Source organism: Hemisphaericaspora subhashii (genome assembly GCF_019202705.1).
Source record: "Hemisphaericaspora subhashii strain CBS 10753 chromosome Unknown scaffold70, whole genome shotgun sequence".
NCBI lineage: Eukaryota > Fungi > Ascomycota > Pichiomycetes > Serinales > Debaryomycetaceae > Hemisphaericaspora > Hemisphaericaspora subhashii.
Genome location: NW_026057272.1, coordinates 13,319 through 28,573, shown reverse-complemented (window position 1 = coordinate 28,573; position 15,255 = coordinate 13,319). Strand labels below are relative to the sequence as shown.

General features: G+C 36.6%; 5 protein-coding genes across 5 annotated transcripts; 3 read left to right on the top strand and 2 right to left on the bottom strand. All coding sequences in view use genetic code 12, as the record gives it.

Moving 5' to 3' along the window:
- Positions 1 to 1,385: 1,385 nt before the first annotated feature.
- Positions 1,386 to 2,177, bottom strand: REX2 (Rex2p; the record flags this gene model as incomplete). Its single annotated transcript, XM_049406171.1, has 1 exon — positions 1,386 to 2,177. The coding sequence occupies one exon, from the start codon at positions 2,175 to 2,177 to the stop codon at positions 1,386 to 1,388; it is 792 nt and encodes a 263-aa protein (XP_049264276.1).
- A 1,261-nt stretch (positions 2,178 to 3,438) lies between these two features.
- J8A68_002421 (Ran guanyl-nucleotide exchange factor) lies at positions 3,439 to 4,932 on the top strand (the record flags this gene model as incomplete). Its single annotated transcript, XM_049406170.1, has 1 exon — positions 3,439 to 4,932. The coding sequence occupies one exon, from the start codon at positions 3,439 to 3,441 to the stop codon at positions 4,930 to 4,932; it is 1,494 nt and encodes a 497-aa protein (XP_049264275.1).
- An 877-nt stretch (positions 4,933 to 5,809) lies between these two features.
- Positions 5,810 to 8,197, bottom strand: J8A68_002420 (uncharacterized protein; the record flags this gene model as incomplete). The annotated part of the gene is made up of 1 exon (XM_049406169.1): positions 5,810 to 8,197. One exon carries the CDS (start codon positions 8,195 to 8,197, stop codon positions 5,810 to 5,812), a length of 2,388 nt encoding a protein of 795 aa, XP_049264274.1.
- Positions 8,198 to 11,688: 3,491 nt separating this feature from the next.
- Positions 11,689 to 12,831, top strand: J8A68_002419 (CCR4-NOT core subunit; the record flags this gene model as incomplete). The annotated part of the gene is made up of 1 exon (XM_049406168.1): positions 11,689 to 12,831. One exon carries the CDS (start codon positions 11,689 to 11,691, stop codon positions 12,829 to 12,831), a length of 1,143 nt encoding a protein of 380 aa, XP_049264273.1.
- Positions 12,832 to 13,244: 413 nt separating this feature from the next.
- Positions 13,245 to 15,032, top strand: J8A68_002418 (uncharacterized protein; the record flags this gene model as incomplete). Its single annotated transcript, XM_049406167.1, has 1 exon — positions 13,245 to 15,032. One exon carries the CDS (start codon positions 13,245 to 13,247, stop codon positions 15,030 to 15,032), a length of 1,788 nt encoding a protein of 595 aa, XP_049264272.1.
- Positions 15,033 to 15,255: the final 223 nt, after the last annotated feature.

The following is a 15,255-nucleotide window of genomic DNA, read 5'->3' as shown; positions in this document are numbered from 1 at the left end:
CAAGTGATAGGCGGTTTATAAATTATAATTACCGTATAAGTATAATTATCAAGTGATTGCTTTGCCTATAAAAAGTTATAATTAGAAATTACTCATAATTATAATTATCAATTACAAGCGAAGAAAATCAGACTGCCAGCTAACAAGTAAAACAATGAACCTATGCTATTCTATTATTTCCAGATTTTCTAGAAAGTATACGCTTACATAATCACAGTATTGTTTATTTTAGTCTGTCTATCAAAAAGCAATTCATATAAATTTATTATTTTTGATCAATCAGTAAGTGAAAATAGATTAGATAACATAGCCATATTGTTATCAGCCACCCCACCCCAAGGTTTAGTGAAAAATTCCAGCGGCAACCTACAGTTGGGAAGCAATCCCAGCCGATTGTTTCTGAAATAGAAGCTTTCATATGATGTATGGAACGATGGATATTTAGACGAGAGGGGTGGATCAAATATGCTTATCGACAGAAAATGCCGTGGCTGATTGTTGTTTACTATAGTTTACTGTAAATATAGGGGAAAGAGCCAGAATCAATTTTCTATCTTCGTAAGGATCAACTACCTATCTCAATTGGTTGACAAATAACGAGCCTCCAATTGTAGTAGGTTAGTAGTCGTTAGGGGTTCACTTTCTGGATTGGGATTGGATACACATGGGTAGTTTAATCAATCACATATACATGATACTGAGTGTACGGTTGTAGGCAGCACTATCCAATCTACAAATGTTGGCAAACGTACTGTTTCAACCAACAAAAAAGAACAATAGACGTAATACTATAATTGACATTGATCTAATTAGCAACGGCCCATTCCCCACCTTTTTCTAAAAATACATCTCCAAGTCATCTTTCTACAACATCAACCAAACGTTCTCCTTCCCCCCGTTGTATTCTTCTAGGGATGATTCCATTGCAGCCGCTCAAGGTCCGAGAAATATTATCTTCAGATCAAAAATTATTGCGAAGTTTCCATTCCCCTCTTCGCTTTTAGGAAGTGATCTATAAAATATCTCTTCTTCCTTCTAGAAGTAGAAAGGTAGATCCCCCCGAATTGACCGTATGGATCTAGAGCTGTCCATCTAGAGTGTAGAAGTAATTGAGTCTGGTTTGAATTGAGAAGGGAATGGTTTAAGGTCTAGGCTCATGAATTGGCTGCGAAATTATTATATTTATAGAAAAAAGTGCGAAGGTCTTCTTAAAACAATCGGCCGAGTTTAGTGTAAACGTTTCTTAAAGTCACTCATTAAGCTAGATGAGTCATGACAACTAGAATGAAGTACAGTCATTTTATATTTGTAGATTGTCTATATTCCTCTGATGGTCTATTAGTATGAATATCATATCCTAATTGTTATATATAATACAAGCTATTCTATTGAATCTTTTGTTTCTTATTACTTTCATCTAATGCAATCAACAAATCATTACATTGCTCAACATACAATTTCACATCCTCCTTCTTCCCATCTGCTTCTTCAATCTTTCCAAGCAAACTCCTCATCTCCTCAATAACCTCTCGTCTATTCTCCTCCTTCTTCATTTCATGTCTCTCTCTTCTCTTCTCCCTCGCAGCATCCATCGGAACCTCGTCAGCACCACCTTTCAAATAATGTTCCCTAAACCACTTCAACTGCTCAATACTCTCCAAAATATCCGATTTCGCAGTATGTAATTGTTTCTTCGACGGCATCAACTTCATCAATCTTGGTGAATGTCGTTTTCCAACCTCCGAAATCGAACTCACATCCACCAATCGATAATGTAGATGCTCAATCACTCGTGGAAATTCCTTCATCATGAAAAATTTATCCATATGTATTGAATTCCCCGCCATGATACCGACATTCTTCTTGGGGATATATTTCTTGATATATTCCAATAATTCCCCTTGTACTTTTTCCAAAGTCTGTTCAGGATGGTCCAAAATCCGTTGTGTCAATCCGGATGCAGCATGGGTTGATATACACCATTCATTCATTTGGGAGAGGCGTTGTTCGGGATAGTAGATTGTGGATTCGTATCCTTGGGGGTCGATGATATTTAGATCTCCGTCGGTTATGAAACAGGCGATTTCGATGATGTTGTCGGTGCCTAAGACGTCGAGACCCGTCATTTCGCAGTCGATCCAGACGAGCGGGTTTTTGGGATAGGAAGTGGGGGACATGAGGGATGAGATATATTTGGTGATTGTTTGAATTGCAGGTTTGAGTGTGGTGATAATAGTTGTTGTTGTTGTTGAATGATGTCTGATTAATGAATCGGTGGAGATGATACTTGTGGCGAGTATTGATCTGGGGGATAGGAGTGTTCTGTTTGTTCTTATTATACTCGGTCTAATGAGTGTTTTTATCATCAATTATTCAATCCATCATCGCTGCCGCTAATAAAAAAATCTTCGCGCGTTTTATTTTATAATTTCCCAGGGTCACTAAGCGACTGCTAAGCAAACAACCAATAGTCAGCACCAGTATCAGACAGTTCCAATGAAACTCCAAGACAAGATCTTCTTACTCTACTTCCTCCTCCACATCCCAATCACAATCCTCCTCGACTCCACCATCATCATCCCCCCACAATATCACCTCCAAATCACCACCAAATTATTATCATTCCATATCTCAACCAACAACGACATCCTCCTAATCCATTCCCCCAGCTGGTTTAAACTCTTCGGCATAGTCGAACTCATATTTCAACTCCCATTATTCTTCTACTTCACGAAATGTTTATTAATGGGAACCTTAGGGGTAGATTATTTTTTGTGGGCGGTTATATATGGATTCAATGCTGCGTTTACGACTTTTGTATGTATTGGATGGATTATTCTCGAGGGGCCAGGATATGGGTTGAGTTATGGGGAGATTGGGAATTTGGGGGCGATTTATGCTCCATATTTGTTAATTCCATTTTGGATTATGGTGGATTCTATGAGGAGGATTAGAGGGTTGAAGGCGAAGACTGATTAGGTTTAGAGAGAGAGATGCAGAGATGGAGAGAGAAATGGAAAATGACGAGGAAGAATTGAATTAGGACCATGGCCCCGGGGCTTGTGCAATCAGGTGGGTGGATTATAGTGCTCTTTCAATGAGCAAGGCTTGCTAGTTTGTAGTTAATATTTGTCTCTGTATAGTAATAAATGTAATAGCAAATCACATTGTCATTTCGAATTGAATATAACTCTTTGAATGTAGAGTCAAGTTGTGCTAAGTAGTTGGTTTTGTCGTGTAAATTAAATTATTGTTTATAAAAAATCCCAATTTGGAATTTCATTCCCATCTCCGTTCCTCTCTCTGTGAGACAATACAATTTTTTTTTCACTCCCTTCGTCCCTCTTCACATTCATCACTTATTTTTATTACCAACAGTCCAATTGAAACCACAACACGACTGATAACACTCAATTAACAACTACAAACACACACAACATGGTCTCATTAAAAAGAAAAACAGAATCCACCCCATCCACCCCCACCAAAAAACTCAAAACCACCTCCATCGCATCCATAATCCTCCACTCCTATTCCAAACTCCCATCCATCAACGCCTTCCCCACCGCCAAATCAACCCCATTAAACATCTTCGTCTGGGGAACAGGTTCAATGTGTGAATTGGGCCTCGGACCCCTGGCAAAGACCAAAGAAGTCAAAAGACCGCGATTGAACCCCTTCTTAACCGCTGATAAATTAGATGGAGCGGCTGGAATTGTTGATTTTGCCGTGGGTGGAATGCATGTCCTTGCGCTTGATCTGGAAGGCCGGGTTTGGTCTTGGGGTGGGAATGATAGTGGGGTTTTGGGGAGGGATACTTCGAAAGTGAAGGAAGTTTTGAAGGATATGGATAATCAAGACAGTGATGATGAGGATGGGGATTTGAATGAGGCAGAAAGTACTCCGGGATTAGTGGAGGGCTTGCCTACCAATAAGGGGAAAATCGTTCAATTGGCTGCAACTGATAATTTAAGTGCTGTATTGTACGATAATGGGGATGTATATGCCTGGGGATGTTTCCGTTGTAATGAAGGATTATTAGGATTTTTAAGAAATGAAATCAAACTTCAACGTACCCCACTCAAAATTAATGAATTGAAGAATATAGTTCAATTAGCCGCCGGGAAAGATCATTTATTAGCCCTTGATTCCAAAGGGATCGTGTATGCTTGGGGAAATGGACAACAATTCCAATTGGGTAGACGTATTTTAGAAAGACATCGTTATCGTACTTTAGAACCCCAACAATTTGGACTTTATGATATTAAATATATCGCCAGTGGAGATTTCCATAGTTTTGCCATCGATCATAATGATCAAGTATATTGTTGGGGATTGAATCAATTTGGTCAATGTGGATTAACTGACGAAAATGGACAATTGGAAGATGGTTCCATCATCATGAAACCAACAATCATCCCCGATTTATCTAATATCGAAGGAGGTATTAAAGAAATCGTCGCCGGTGAACATCATACTCTTGCATTAACCAACAATGGTGACGTATATGCTTTTGGAAGATATGATATGAAAGAAGTCGGAATTCCTAAAAGTAAATTACCAGAAACTACATTCAAAGATTCCCATGGTAATTCTCGGTCTGTACCCATCCCAACAAAATTATCATTTACTGCCAAAGACCCTCAACCTAAGATCAAAACCATCGGAGCCGGCTCTCATCATTCATTCGCAGTCACTGATGATGGAATGGTATATGCATGGGGATTTGCTGATACTTATGCCCCAGGATTGGGTCCATTGGATGAAGATGTGGAAAAACCTACTAGAATTGTAAATACTGCTACTAAATATCAAGATATCCAATTGATTGGTGCTGGTGGTCAATTTTCAGTTAGTGGTGGGATAAAGATAGAAGATGAAGATAAAGCTGAAGATAGAAATGATAAATATGATGAGTTGGATGAAGAATAGTTTTGTTTTTTTGTGTGTATTATTATAAATAAAATGTTTTTATATAGTAAATTAATAAATTATTAAGTTGTGTGATACTATCGTGTAGAGAGATTGTAGTTATCAGTACGGTTCAATATCATTACTTTCTGCTGCCACATAGCAGGAAAAGGACAATGACAATTGAGTGTACACCTCGTTGAACTTCGATGTTTGAATATGCCCGAGAATTACCGAGATGAACTCGGGGTTGACTACCTTCCATGTAAACCCATCGAAAGAATAGCTATTTCGATCCCATGCCACAAATCCAAGATTATCAAAACAGAGTCGATCCGATAGTACATATTGTCATACATATGCCATACATTAACTCCGCTTCTTGCATAAATAATAAATAAATCTATGCATGTAGATTGTGGCAAATTTATTGTGGAAAATGTTGGTGTAAGCAATTTTTTGGTTGCAAAAAAAAATGTCGTAAGCTTCCTCAACACAAATTGAGATGAATACCTCTCATAACAGGATTACCTTAAAACCTGGTATATCGTCAACTTTGAAAAACAGAAAGCATATGGCTTAGGCTCCTGTTGGTTTGTGAACGAAAGAATAGGTTATGTACTACAAATCTCACGAATCTCTTTTGTTATCTATATCGAAATTAAGATCGGAAGAGATTCCAGAGTCTGAATTCTTTTAAGAGTATACTCGTTTGCTTGGGATTCTTTTCTAAATAGTTTTGTGAAGTTTGAATAAGTGGGTAGATTAGACATACGACTATTCATGTACTTGTCCCTGGGAGAGTTTGTGTTTGCTGTGAACAAATATAAACATATATTCCATACATAAAAAATACAATCAAATACACACAATTTTTGTAAAATAACTACAGAGTTATTTAAAGACTTAATACGCAAACAAATAAAACAATCATGGCCCTTAAGGCCGAAACAGCATATGTGCTAGTCGCTCCCGCTTCAGCCGGTGTCACAACCTGACGCAATTCTAGCGTAGGAACAGCAGTAGGTCCAGCCGCTGGAATAGTAATAGTAGTTCCTTCCGGAAGCAAACCAGTAGTCACTGGGAAAAGGGGAACAGTCTCATTTTCGATCGCTTCTAGGTGAGAAATGGTTACAGTAACCATCGTAGTGCTTGGTTGGGGAACTCCAGGTGGTAACAAAAGCGTATCTGTAATTATTGTACCGTCTTCCGTGTATATTAAAACAGAAGGAAGAGCTCCGGGTAATGTCTCAGTTGTCGTTCCTCCAAGAATTAATCTGGTGACTGTCAGAACAGTTCCATCAACAGTAAGTGTGGCTGTGGTAATGATAACTTGATCCTCATAAATGACAGGTAATGTTAACGTGGTTAATGTTCCATGGAGTGATGTAGTGATCGTTCTAACAATTGGTGGAGGATCGATGGTAATAGTTTGTCCAATTGGTAAAGTTATAGTTGTCAAAGTGCCATCAATAGTAGTGGTAATTGTTGTTGGAGGTGCAAAAAAAGGAGGAGTTGTTGGAGGAATTGGACTTGGAGTTGTAGTTGTAGAAGTTTCAACAGGAGGTGGAATTGGAGGAGTTGTGGTTGTGGTTGTAGAAGTTTCAACAGGAGGTGGAATTGGAGGAGTTGTAGTTGTGGTTGTAGAAGTTTCAACAGGAGGTGGAATGGGAGGAGTTGTTGTTGTAGTTGGAGGAATTGGACTTGGAGTTGTAGTTGGAGAAGTCGGAATTGGAGGGATTGGGCTTGTAGGTGTAGTTGTAGTTGGAGGAATAGGACTTGGAGTTGTAGTTGTAGTTGGAGGAATAGGACTTGGAGTTGTAGTTGTAGTTGGAGGAATTGGACTTGGTGTTGTAGTTGGAGAAGTTGGAATTGGAGGGATTGGACTTGGAGTTGTAGTTGTAGTTGGAGGAATTGGACTTGGAGTTGTAGTTGTAGTTGGAGGAATTGGACTTGGCGTTGTAGTTGGAGAAGTTGGAATTGGTGGAATTGGGCTTGGAGTTGTAGTCGGAGAAGTTGGAATTGGACTTGGTGTTGTAGTTGTAGTTGGAGGAATTGGACTTGGCGTTGAAGTTGGAGAAGTCGGAATTGGCGGGATTGGGCTTGGAGTTGTAGTCGGAGAAGTTGGAATTGGAGGAATTGGGCTTGGAGCTGTAGGTGTAGTTGGAGAAGTTGGAATTGGAGGAATTGGAGGAGTTGTAGTTAGACTCTGACTTGGAGTTGGGCATGGACTTGGGGTTGGAGTTGGAGGAGGTGGAGTTGGAGTGAAGGTGATAGTTGTCCAAGATCCGTCTGTAGTCGTGATTGTAAGTTCCACCGTGGCTCCTTCTTCATTGGTTGTTGTAATGACCTCAGGATGAGCACCGGGAGCATCGTCTGGAATTATTTGGTTACAGTCACATTTGCAGGTGTTTCCGGTATGTACGGGAGAATTATAGTAAATAGCAACAAACGAATCGTTTACCGCCTTATAAGCAAAACAGTTTCCATCGAATCCTGGCCCAATATCAAAAAGAAATATAATCCCATCAGCCAGAATCGATAGGAGCAGGTTGTTAACGTATTCAATTTGTGTACACTCTGGGTTCGAACTTTTAATCTCTATAGTGTTAGTTTCACCACCACCAAAACCTGCAATCACAATTGGGACACATGGGGGTTGTTCTAACCTAATTCTGGAGTTGACATTTGCAAAGCAAATTGTGGATCCCAGAGGATCCTGCTGGAACCAAACCAGAGAATCATGAAGTACGATGCAACCACTAGCATTAGCATTGGTGTAATTAATGTTAAAATCTACATGGGTGAGACAAATAACACCATCATTGAACAATTCCCCTGTTAGATCGAGAGATCCAATTTGCCCCTCTACTATTTCGCTAAACGACCCATAATTGTATAAATTACCTAGGCTAACATCGCTATAAGAGTTATCCGCTATCCATATAGTGAAAATGTTTTCATTAGTAATAGCTCCAAAATAAAAATAACTGTGCGTCAATGATCTATAGGTATTAATTCTAAACTGCCCAGTATTTACAACCTCACCGCTGGCGAAGGAAAATTGATGAGTGGGAATTGTAGTATGGAAATAGAATTCTGCTGAGTTAACAAAGTATTGGATGTCAAAGATATTGACGTCAATAAGAGACAAAACGCCACAGGAGTGTATATTAACTGACCGTACCTCAAAATTTCCACCCCTTTGAATCACTTCGGTCTCAATGTCCAACCCAAAAACTAAGGATGACAATAGAAAATAGTAGTAGATAACTTGGATAATCATATTGCGGTGTTTAATGAGAGATGTAAAATAGACCAATTTCTTTACAATCGGAATTTTGGTCAATTTTTATACTATTGTATCTTAAAACTGGGTGAATTATTATTGGGAGTTCACCCCTTGAAAGACGATCTCTGCCATTACATTGGGTATCCTATTCCATCTAAGAGAATATGGAATGACCCTTCCCCCCATAATCCTCCATAAATGAATATTATTTATTCTTATTTTTTTTTTTTTTTTGGTTGAATATTATTTTAATAAATTCAGAAAACCGTTGGAAATAGTGGCTAATGAAAATGGAAAATGAATATTTTTTTTCTTGTTATGGATTTCATTTGAATTTAGGATGTTATGGTTCAATTGAAACTTTGTAATTCATTTATATCGAAGGGGTAAAGCCTTAATAATTGATAAGAAAGGTGAAGAGTAAGGAATTACGTTCTCCCAAATCCGGAGGTTATTTAACAATTGTTTTTGCATAAAATGAATAGATCTGATATTTTCTACTTAAGAAATTATAAATGACTTTTCGTGGATTATTTGAAAGTGACATAATGGGGAATACTATAAGCTTGCTATTATACTGATTTCATGAATTGATCCAAGTCAACTATTGTCTAGAACGAAACGTGCAAATTACATTTTAAAAACTTCAATTCTGTTTCGCAGCTAGGGCCCCGAAGACAAAATGAACAATTATATTCTTATTTTGCTAAAGTATCAGTTCTTTTCATATTAATTGACCCATTCTATCCTACCTCAATTGACTAAACTAAATGATCCATTATCCTGTAAGAGAATAATTTTTCATCTTCAATTTTCTGTTTTCCTTTTTCTTTTTTGCAACCTATAATACTTTCACTTTCACTTTCACAACCAAAATTTATTATTTTTTACTAAAGGGGCGTAGTATACAGAAACGCCCCCTAATGTCAAAATCGAAACGAAACTTTGTTAAAAAAACTGTTTTGTTCTCACATGTAAAAATGTAATCAGACATTGTTGTTAACCTGTTAGTATTGGAGTAGTTCTCGGGTCATGTAGAGGGATGATACCGACCTCAATGGCCAAATGGTCGATTTCGTTAATAGCGGTTTTGGCTGTATTATATTTCTAATTACAACCTACCATATGAATAATCCGTACATAATAGACATAATCGTCTTTTCTCAGTTAAAACAGGTCATTCAGCTAGAAGACTAAGAGGTGTCTTCTAGAATCAAGAATGAAAAATGAATATTTTCTGATTTTGAAATCAATCAATTCGGGGGAAATGATTGGTTCTTTATTAACTGAATATTTTATGCACTTAAACAATCAAACAATGAAAAAACAAAAACAATACAACAAGTTGTATTGTTTAATCATATTATTTATGTAATTAAAAGAAACAAATCATTCATTCTTACGGGTTTATATATCCTTAATGTTATAAGGAAAAAAAAAAAAAACTTATGTTAAAAAAAATAACTATTAATTACAGTCCAAAAGGATTGCATGAAGTTAGATTACCCCTATTCTCTTCTTTTCGACGAATACTTTTGGGTGTGAGTTAGAAGGAACGGTAAGGTCCTTTTTATAAAGTAGAAAAATAACTTATGTTAATTATTTACTCTAAAATTGATTGAGGAAAGGGGGGGTGGGGAACTTTTTTTTCTATTAGTTCAGTAAAGCGACAGCAGTAATCTGGATTACAGTCAGTATAGTGATTGTTCTTTAACTGCAGTGGTTTAAATTTGGAATTTCTTATAAAACTCGCATTTCTTCAGGTTAAGAGTCCAAAGTTTAAAAGCACTTGGTGTGCATCATCTTCATGTACACTTATTGCTTATAGTCCAATTATAAATATAAATGGACATTCATATCAACAACAGGTGTAGCAATAAATTAAAATATTAAAATAATTAGCCAAAAAAATATAATCAAAAAATACTATCAAAAACCTCATAAAATAAATCATTTCAAATCTAGTTTTCAATTCACATCTAAGTTCACTTGATCACATCATCATTTATAAGATGTGGTTAACATTATGATCAAGTAAACATCTTGGAATCGCAAGTAAGTCCAAACAACTATATTGTTTTTTTGGAACAAAATTGTTGCAAAAACATTTTAGATCTAGCATTAAAAAATATTATATTTTTTTAATAAGATTAAAAAATAAAAAGTTGAGACCATTTTTATTTATTGCGCTTTTTAGAAATATACACCAAAGAAATATTGGTTAATTAATTATTATACTTTATTTAAGTCAGGTACATTGCTGCTCAAAAATCAGGTATTTCAAACCTTGACCCTTTACATAGTTAAGAGTATATGTATATTTGAGATATTTCGGAAGTAAAATCGCAATTAATTAACATGGTGCACAATTACATCTTTACCATCTCGTTCACCAACTGGATTTGTCTTGTTTTATATCCACATAATATTGTAGCTTATGTGTGTTTGAGATTATATAAAGGGAGTATTGAACGATAATAGCAACCCTTGGTATAAACAGGATCACATCTTCAAGCAATATGTGCTGATTTCAGACCTTCACGTATGTAAGGATTGTGCATAATTATGAATTAGAACTCGACATTTTAATCCATACTCTGAGAATGTTTCTGGAATCCTTTCAATCGATATTTCAGTAGGTTGATATCTGAGCATTAGTTAAGAAGGTTGAAGTTAAAGACAATGCTGCATCGGATTGCGCGAGGAATGATGGCATGTTAGATTCTGTTTCAAATTTTACTAGCAAGATTTGTGGATACGAATGATCGTAGTGTTATGAACCCCAATGGAGGGCTTCTTATCTAGGTGGTGGTGGTTTTGAAAGATCAGCATTTTATGTATTTGCACATGTCTATTAGTAAGCAAAAATAAAGATAAATCTCAATTCAATGAGCTTATCACTACCTCCCGGAACAGCAACGTATCTTCTAACAGGAACAAGACCACGAGGAGACGTGGAGCTAAAAAGCGAATTGTGCTCACTGGAGGTGTTGAAGCCTTTGTTGAAACAGAGGACCAGACATTCGAACATCATTGTACTAATGAGTCGGTGTATATTTAATTCCTTCAGGTGGAACAGATGTCAGCTTTCATAACAGATGGTGCATCCAGTCAGACATGGTAGCGCTTACAATTGGTTCGGCCCCGGGCAGAATGAATATTTTATTTAGTTAGACAGATGTGTTATTTTATTTAATTATTCTACTTCTCTGAATTTGATATCACTTAATACATTGATGACCTTTGATCGAGCATTCTCATTCAATTCAATTCTATTTGGGGATATGTATCCATAAAAGGGTCGATTAAATTTATAAGTGAAAAATCATATTCCTGCATATAATCAGACTTTTCTGTTTTTTTTTTTTTTAGTTCTACGTTTTCGCCTTCCTTCATTTTCTGTTCATTCAAAAATACACCAAGGAAGTTCAATACATTACAATAGACATATATACATAGATACATAGATAGATTAACAACGTAATATGTACAGTACGGGAACAGCTCCAATTCAGAATATAGGAGGAGTGCCACCACAGCAACTGCAACAACAACAACCAGCAGGATTCACTGGAGGTGGAGGTGGTGGAGGCACCCCAAGAAATGATCCTAATTTGTTATCCACGGGATTACAACCACCACCAGGTGGTATGAGTAGTAATCTTGGACCAAATATTGCTACTTCCACAGGTGGAGGTAATCGTGCATTAAACGACGAACAAATATATCAATGGATATCTGAATTAGTTACGGGTACAAATAGAGAACGAGCATTACTTGAATTAGGTAAGAAAAGAGAACAATATGATGATTTAGCTTTAGTGTTATGGAATTCATTTGGAGTTATGACTGTTTTATTAGAAGAGATTATTTCAGTGTATCCATGTTTAAATCCTCCTAATTTGAGTGCATCTGCAAGTAATCGAGTATGTAATGCTTTAGCATTATTACAATGTGTTGCATCAAATGTTCAAACTCGAGGATTATTCTTGAATGCTAATTTACCATTGTATTTATATCCATTTTTAAGTACTAATGCTAGACAAAGATCTTTTGAATATTTGAGATTAACAAGTTTGGGTGTTATTGGAGCATTAGTTAAGAATGATACTCCAGAAGTTATAAATTTCTTATTAACAACTGAAATTGTTCCATTATGTTTGAATATTATGGAGATTTCTTCTGAATTGTCCAAAACAGTGGCAATCTTTATTTTACAGAAGATACTATTGGATGATCAAGGGTTATCATATGTTTGTACTACTTTTGAAAGATTTCACACTGTTGCTTCGGTATTATCGAAAATGATTGACCAGTTGAGTATATCAGCATCCCAACAAAATCCCCAACAGCAACAACAACAACAACCAGGTCAACCACCACAACAACAGACACCACAGCAACCTTCTAATAGTTCAGGTAGGTTATTGAAACATGTTGTGAGATGCTATATGAGATTATCGGATAATTTAGAAGCAAGAAAGGCATTGGCTAATATTTTACCTGAGCCATTACGAGACGGAACATTTGCAATGATCTTACAAGATGATTTGGCCACAAAGAGATGCTTATCGCAACTTTTGTCAAATATAAGTGATCAACAACAACAACAACAGCAGCTTCAATAATAAAGTTGTTGGTTTAGTTTAAAGTGTAATTTTATTGTTTAATGTGAGATAAGTGAAGTCATTGTGAGTGTAGTTGTAAGAGTATAGAAAGAAAAAGGTTAGACTTCTTGTATAATAGTAGTTATCATTCGTGTATAGTAAAGTAAAAGAGTTCAGTAAAGTGTTTTAATTAATCCGTGGTAGAGTAGTCAGTAGCGCCCTTACCCTTTTAGGAAACTATTCCCGGTTTCCAAAATAGTGTGGCGGAAAAATCAATTTTTTATTTTTCAATTTAAAATTAATTTCATTATACGCGAAAATAATCCATAAAAGAAAAGAACGATCGATGGGTTTTGGAAAAAAGGAAAAATAATTTATCCATTTCATTTCTCTTGAGTCATAATTATTCCAGATTATTCCGAAGTTGAAACAATATGTCATCAATACCAGAGAGAACACATCAGTTCACTCATTCAAATAACCAAAGAAGAGCATCTGTAGTCTATGGATCTGATTTTGGTAAACAAGGATTATTCATCCCATCCGATTTCTTTCCATCATCATTACCATCAGATAGACAACACTACCATCACTTTCCACCAACAACAGATGAACAAGCAGTTGAAGATTATATCCCATCCTCAGATGAGACCGAACCACTATTACACGTCCCCAGTACTATGGCTTTGCATTTACGTAGAAAGCTGAGTGTTGCCCAAGAATTAATTGACCAAGAACGTGAATTATTAAACGAAAATCATATTAGTTATGTCGGTGGTGATGATCAAGTAATTGAAGCATTTGAAGATGCGGTATCAAAACATAAAATCACAGGTACTACTCCAATAATTGAACTTAAATCATTGGTTAGGTCTTCAGTCCCATTAGTGTTGACTTTTTTATTACAAAATTCCTTATCTACCGTTTCAGTTTTCATGGTTGGTCATTTAGGTGCAACTGAATTAGCTGCCGTTTCTATGGGTGCCATGACAGCAAATATAACAGGATATGCTACTATTCAAGGTATAGCCACCGCATTGGATACATTATGTCCACAAGCATTTGGTGCAAAGAAATATACACTTGTTGGAACCTATTTACAAAAATGTTGTGCATTATTATTTACAGTCATGTTACCAATTTTATTCGTTTGGTTATTCTTTGCATATGATTTAATAACCCTAATCTTACCCGACAAGGAAACGGCAAAACTTTCCGCAGTCTATTTACAAATCGTTTCAGCCGGTATACCAGCATATGTCCTTTTCGAATGTGGGAAACGTTTCCTTCAAGCCCAAGGTATCTATCACATCTCAACCTATGTCTTATTATTCGCCGCGCCATCCAACTTACTCATGAACTATCTATTAGTCAAACACATCGGATATCTCGGTGCACCCATCGCCGTGGCCATAAACTATTGGTTCATGATCATTGGGCTCATGTTATGCATCCTCTTCTATATCAAACCAGAAGACACTCCAACCGGATTACACCCCCTCAAATGCTGGGGAGGTCTCAACATCCGTGAGGCATTCAAGGGTTGGGGAAAACTCGCCCAATTGGCCATTCCGGGACTTATTATGCTTGAAGCTGAATTCTTGGCGTTTGAAATCATGACTTTGTTATCATCATATTTGGGTACGATTGCACTTGCGGCCCAATCTATAGGTACTACTATGGCGGCATTGACATATCAGATTCCATTTGCGATTGGGATTGCTTCAAGTACTAGAATTGCCAATTATTTGGGTGCCGGTTTGGGATCGGCTGCCAGGACAACCGTTAAGGTTTCATTATGTTTTGGACTTGTGATTTCGACGATTAATTTCTTGTTATTATATGTATTCCAACGTCCAATCGCAAAAGCGTTCACTAATGATGAGGATGTTATTAGGACTGTATCGGGAGTTATGTGGTTAATCGCCCTTATGCAAATTCTGGACGCCATGAATGCCAATTCAGCAGGATGTTTGCGAGGACAAGGGCAGACTAAGATTGGTGGAATTGTGAATTTGTTTAGTTATTATGTGGTCGGATTACCATTGAGTGTATATTTGAGTTTTTATTCTCCTTGGAGTGGAAGTTTGCATGGATTATGGATTGGTAGTTGTGTGGCGTTGACTATTATTGGTGGGGTACAGAGTTATTATGCCCTTTTTGCTGATTTTGACAAGCTTTGCGAGGATGCTAGAAAGAGAACTTCAGTGGAGCATGTCTAACCCGTGAGGTAGAAGCACATGCTAAAAGATAAGTTCACGGTCATTTGTAATCAACTAGATTGATTGCATTTTCATTTACATTTTAATTACATTGTTTTTTTATATTTCATTTTATACCCATATTTGGAAAGGGTCAGTTGCATTTATTTTGCTAATTACATACATTTTATAATTTGAGATATCCATATAGAATTTGATTGCATTTCATATTTACATTTAATTA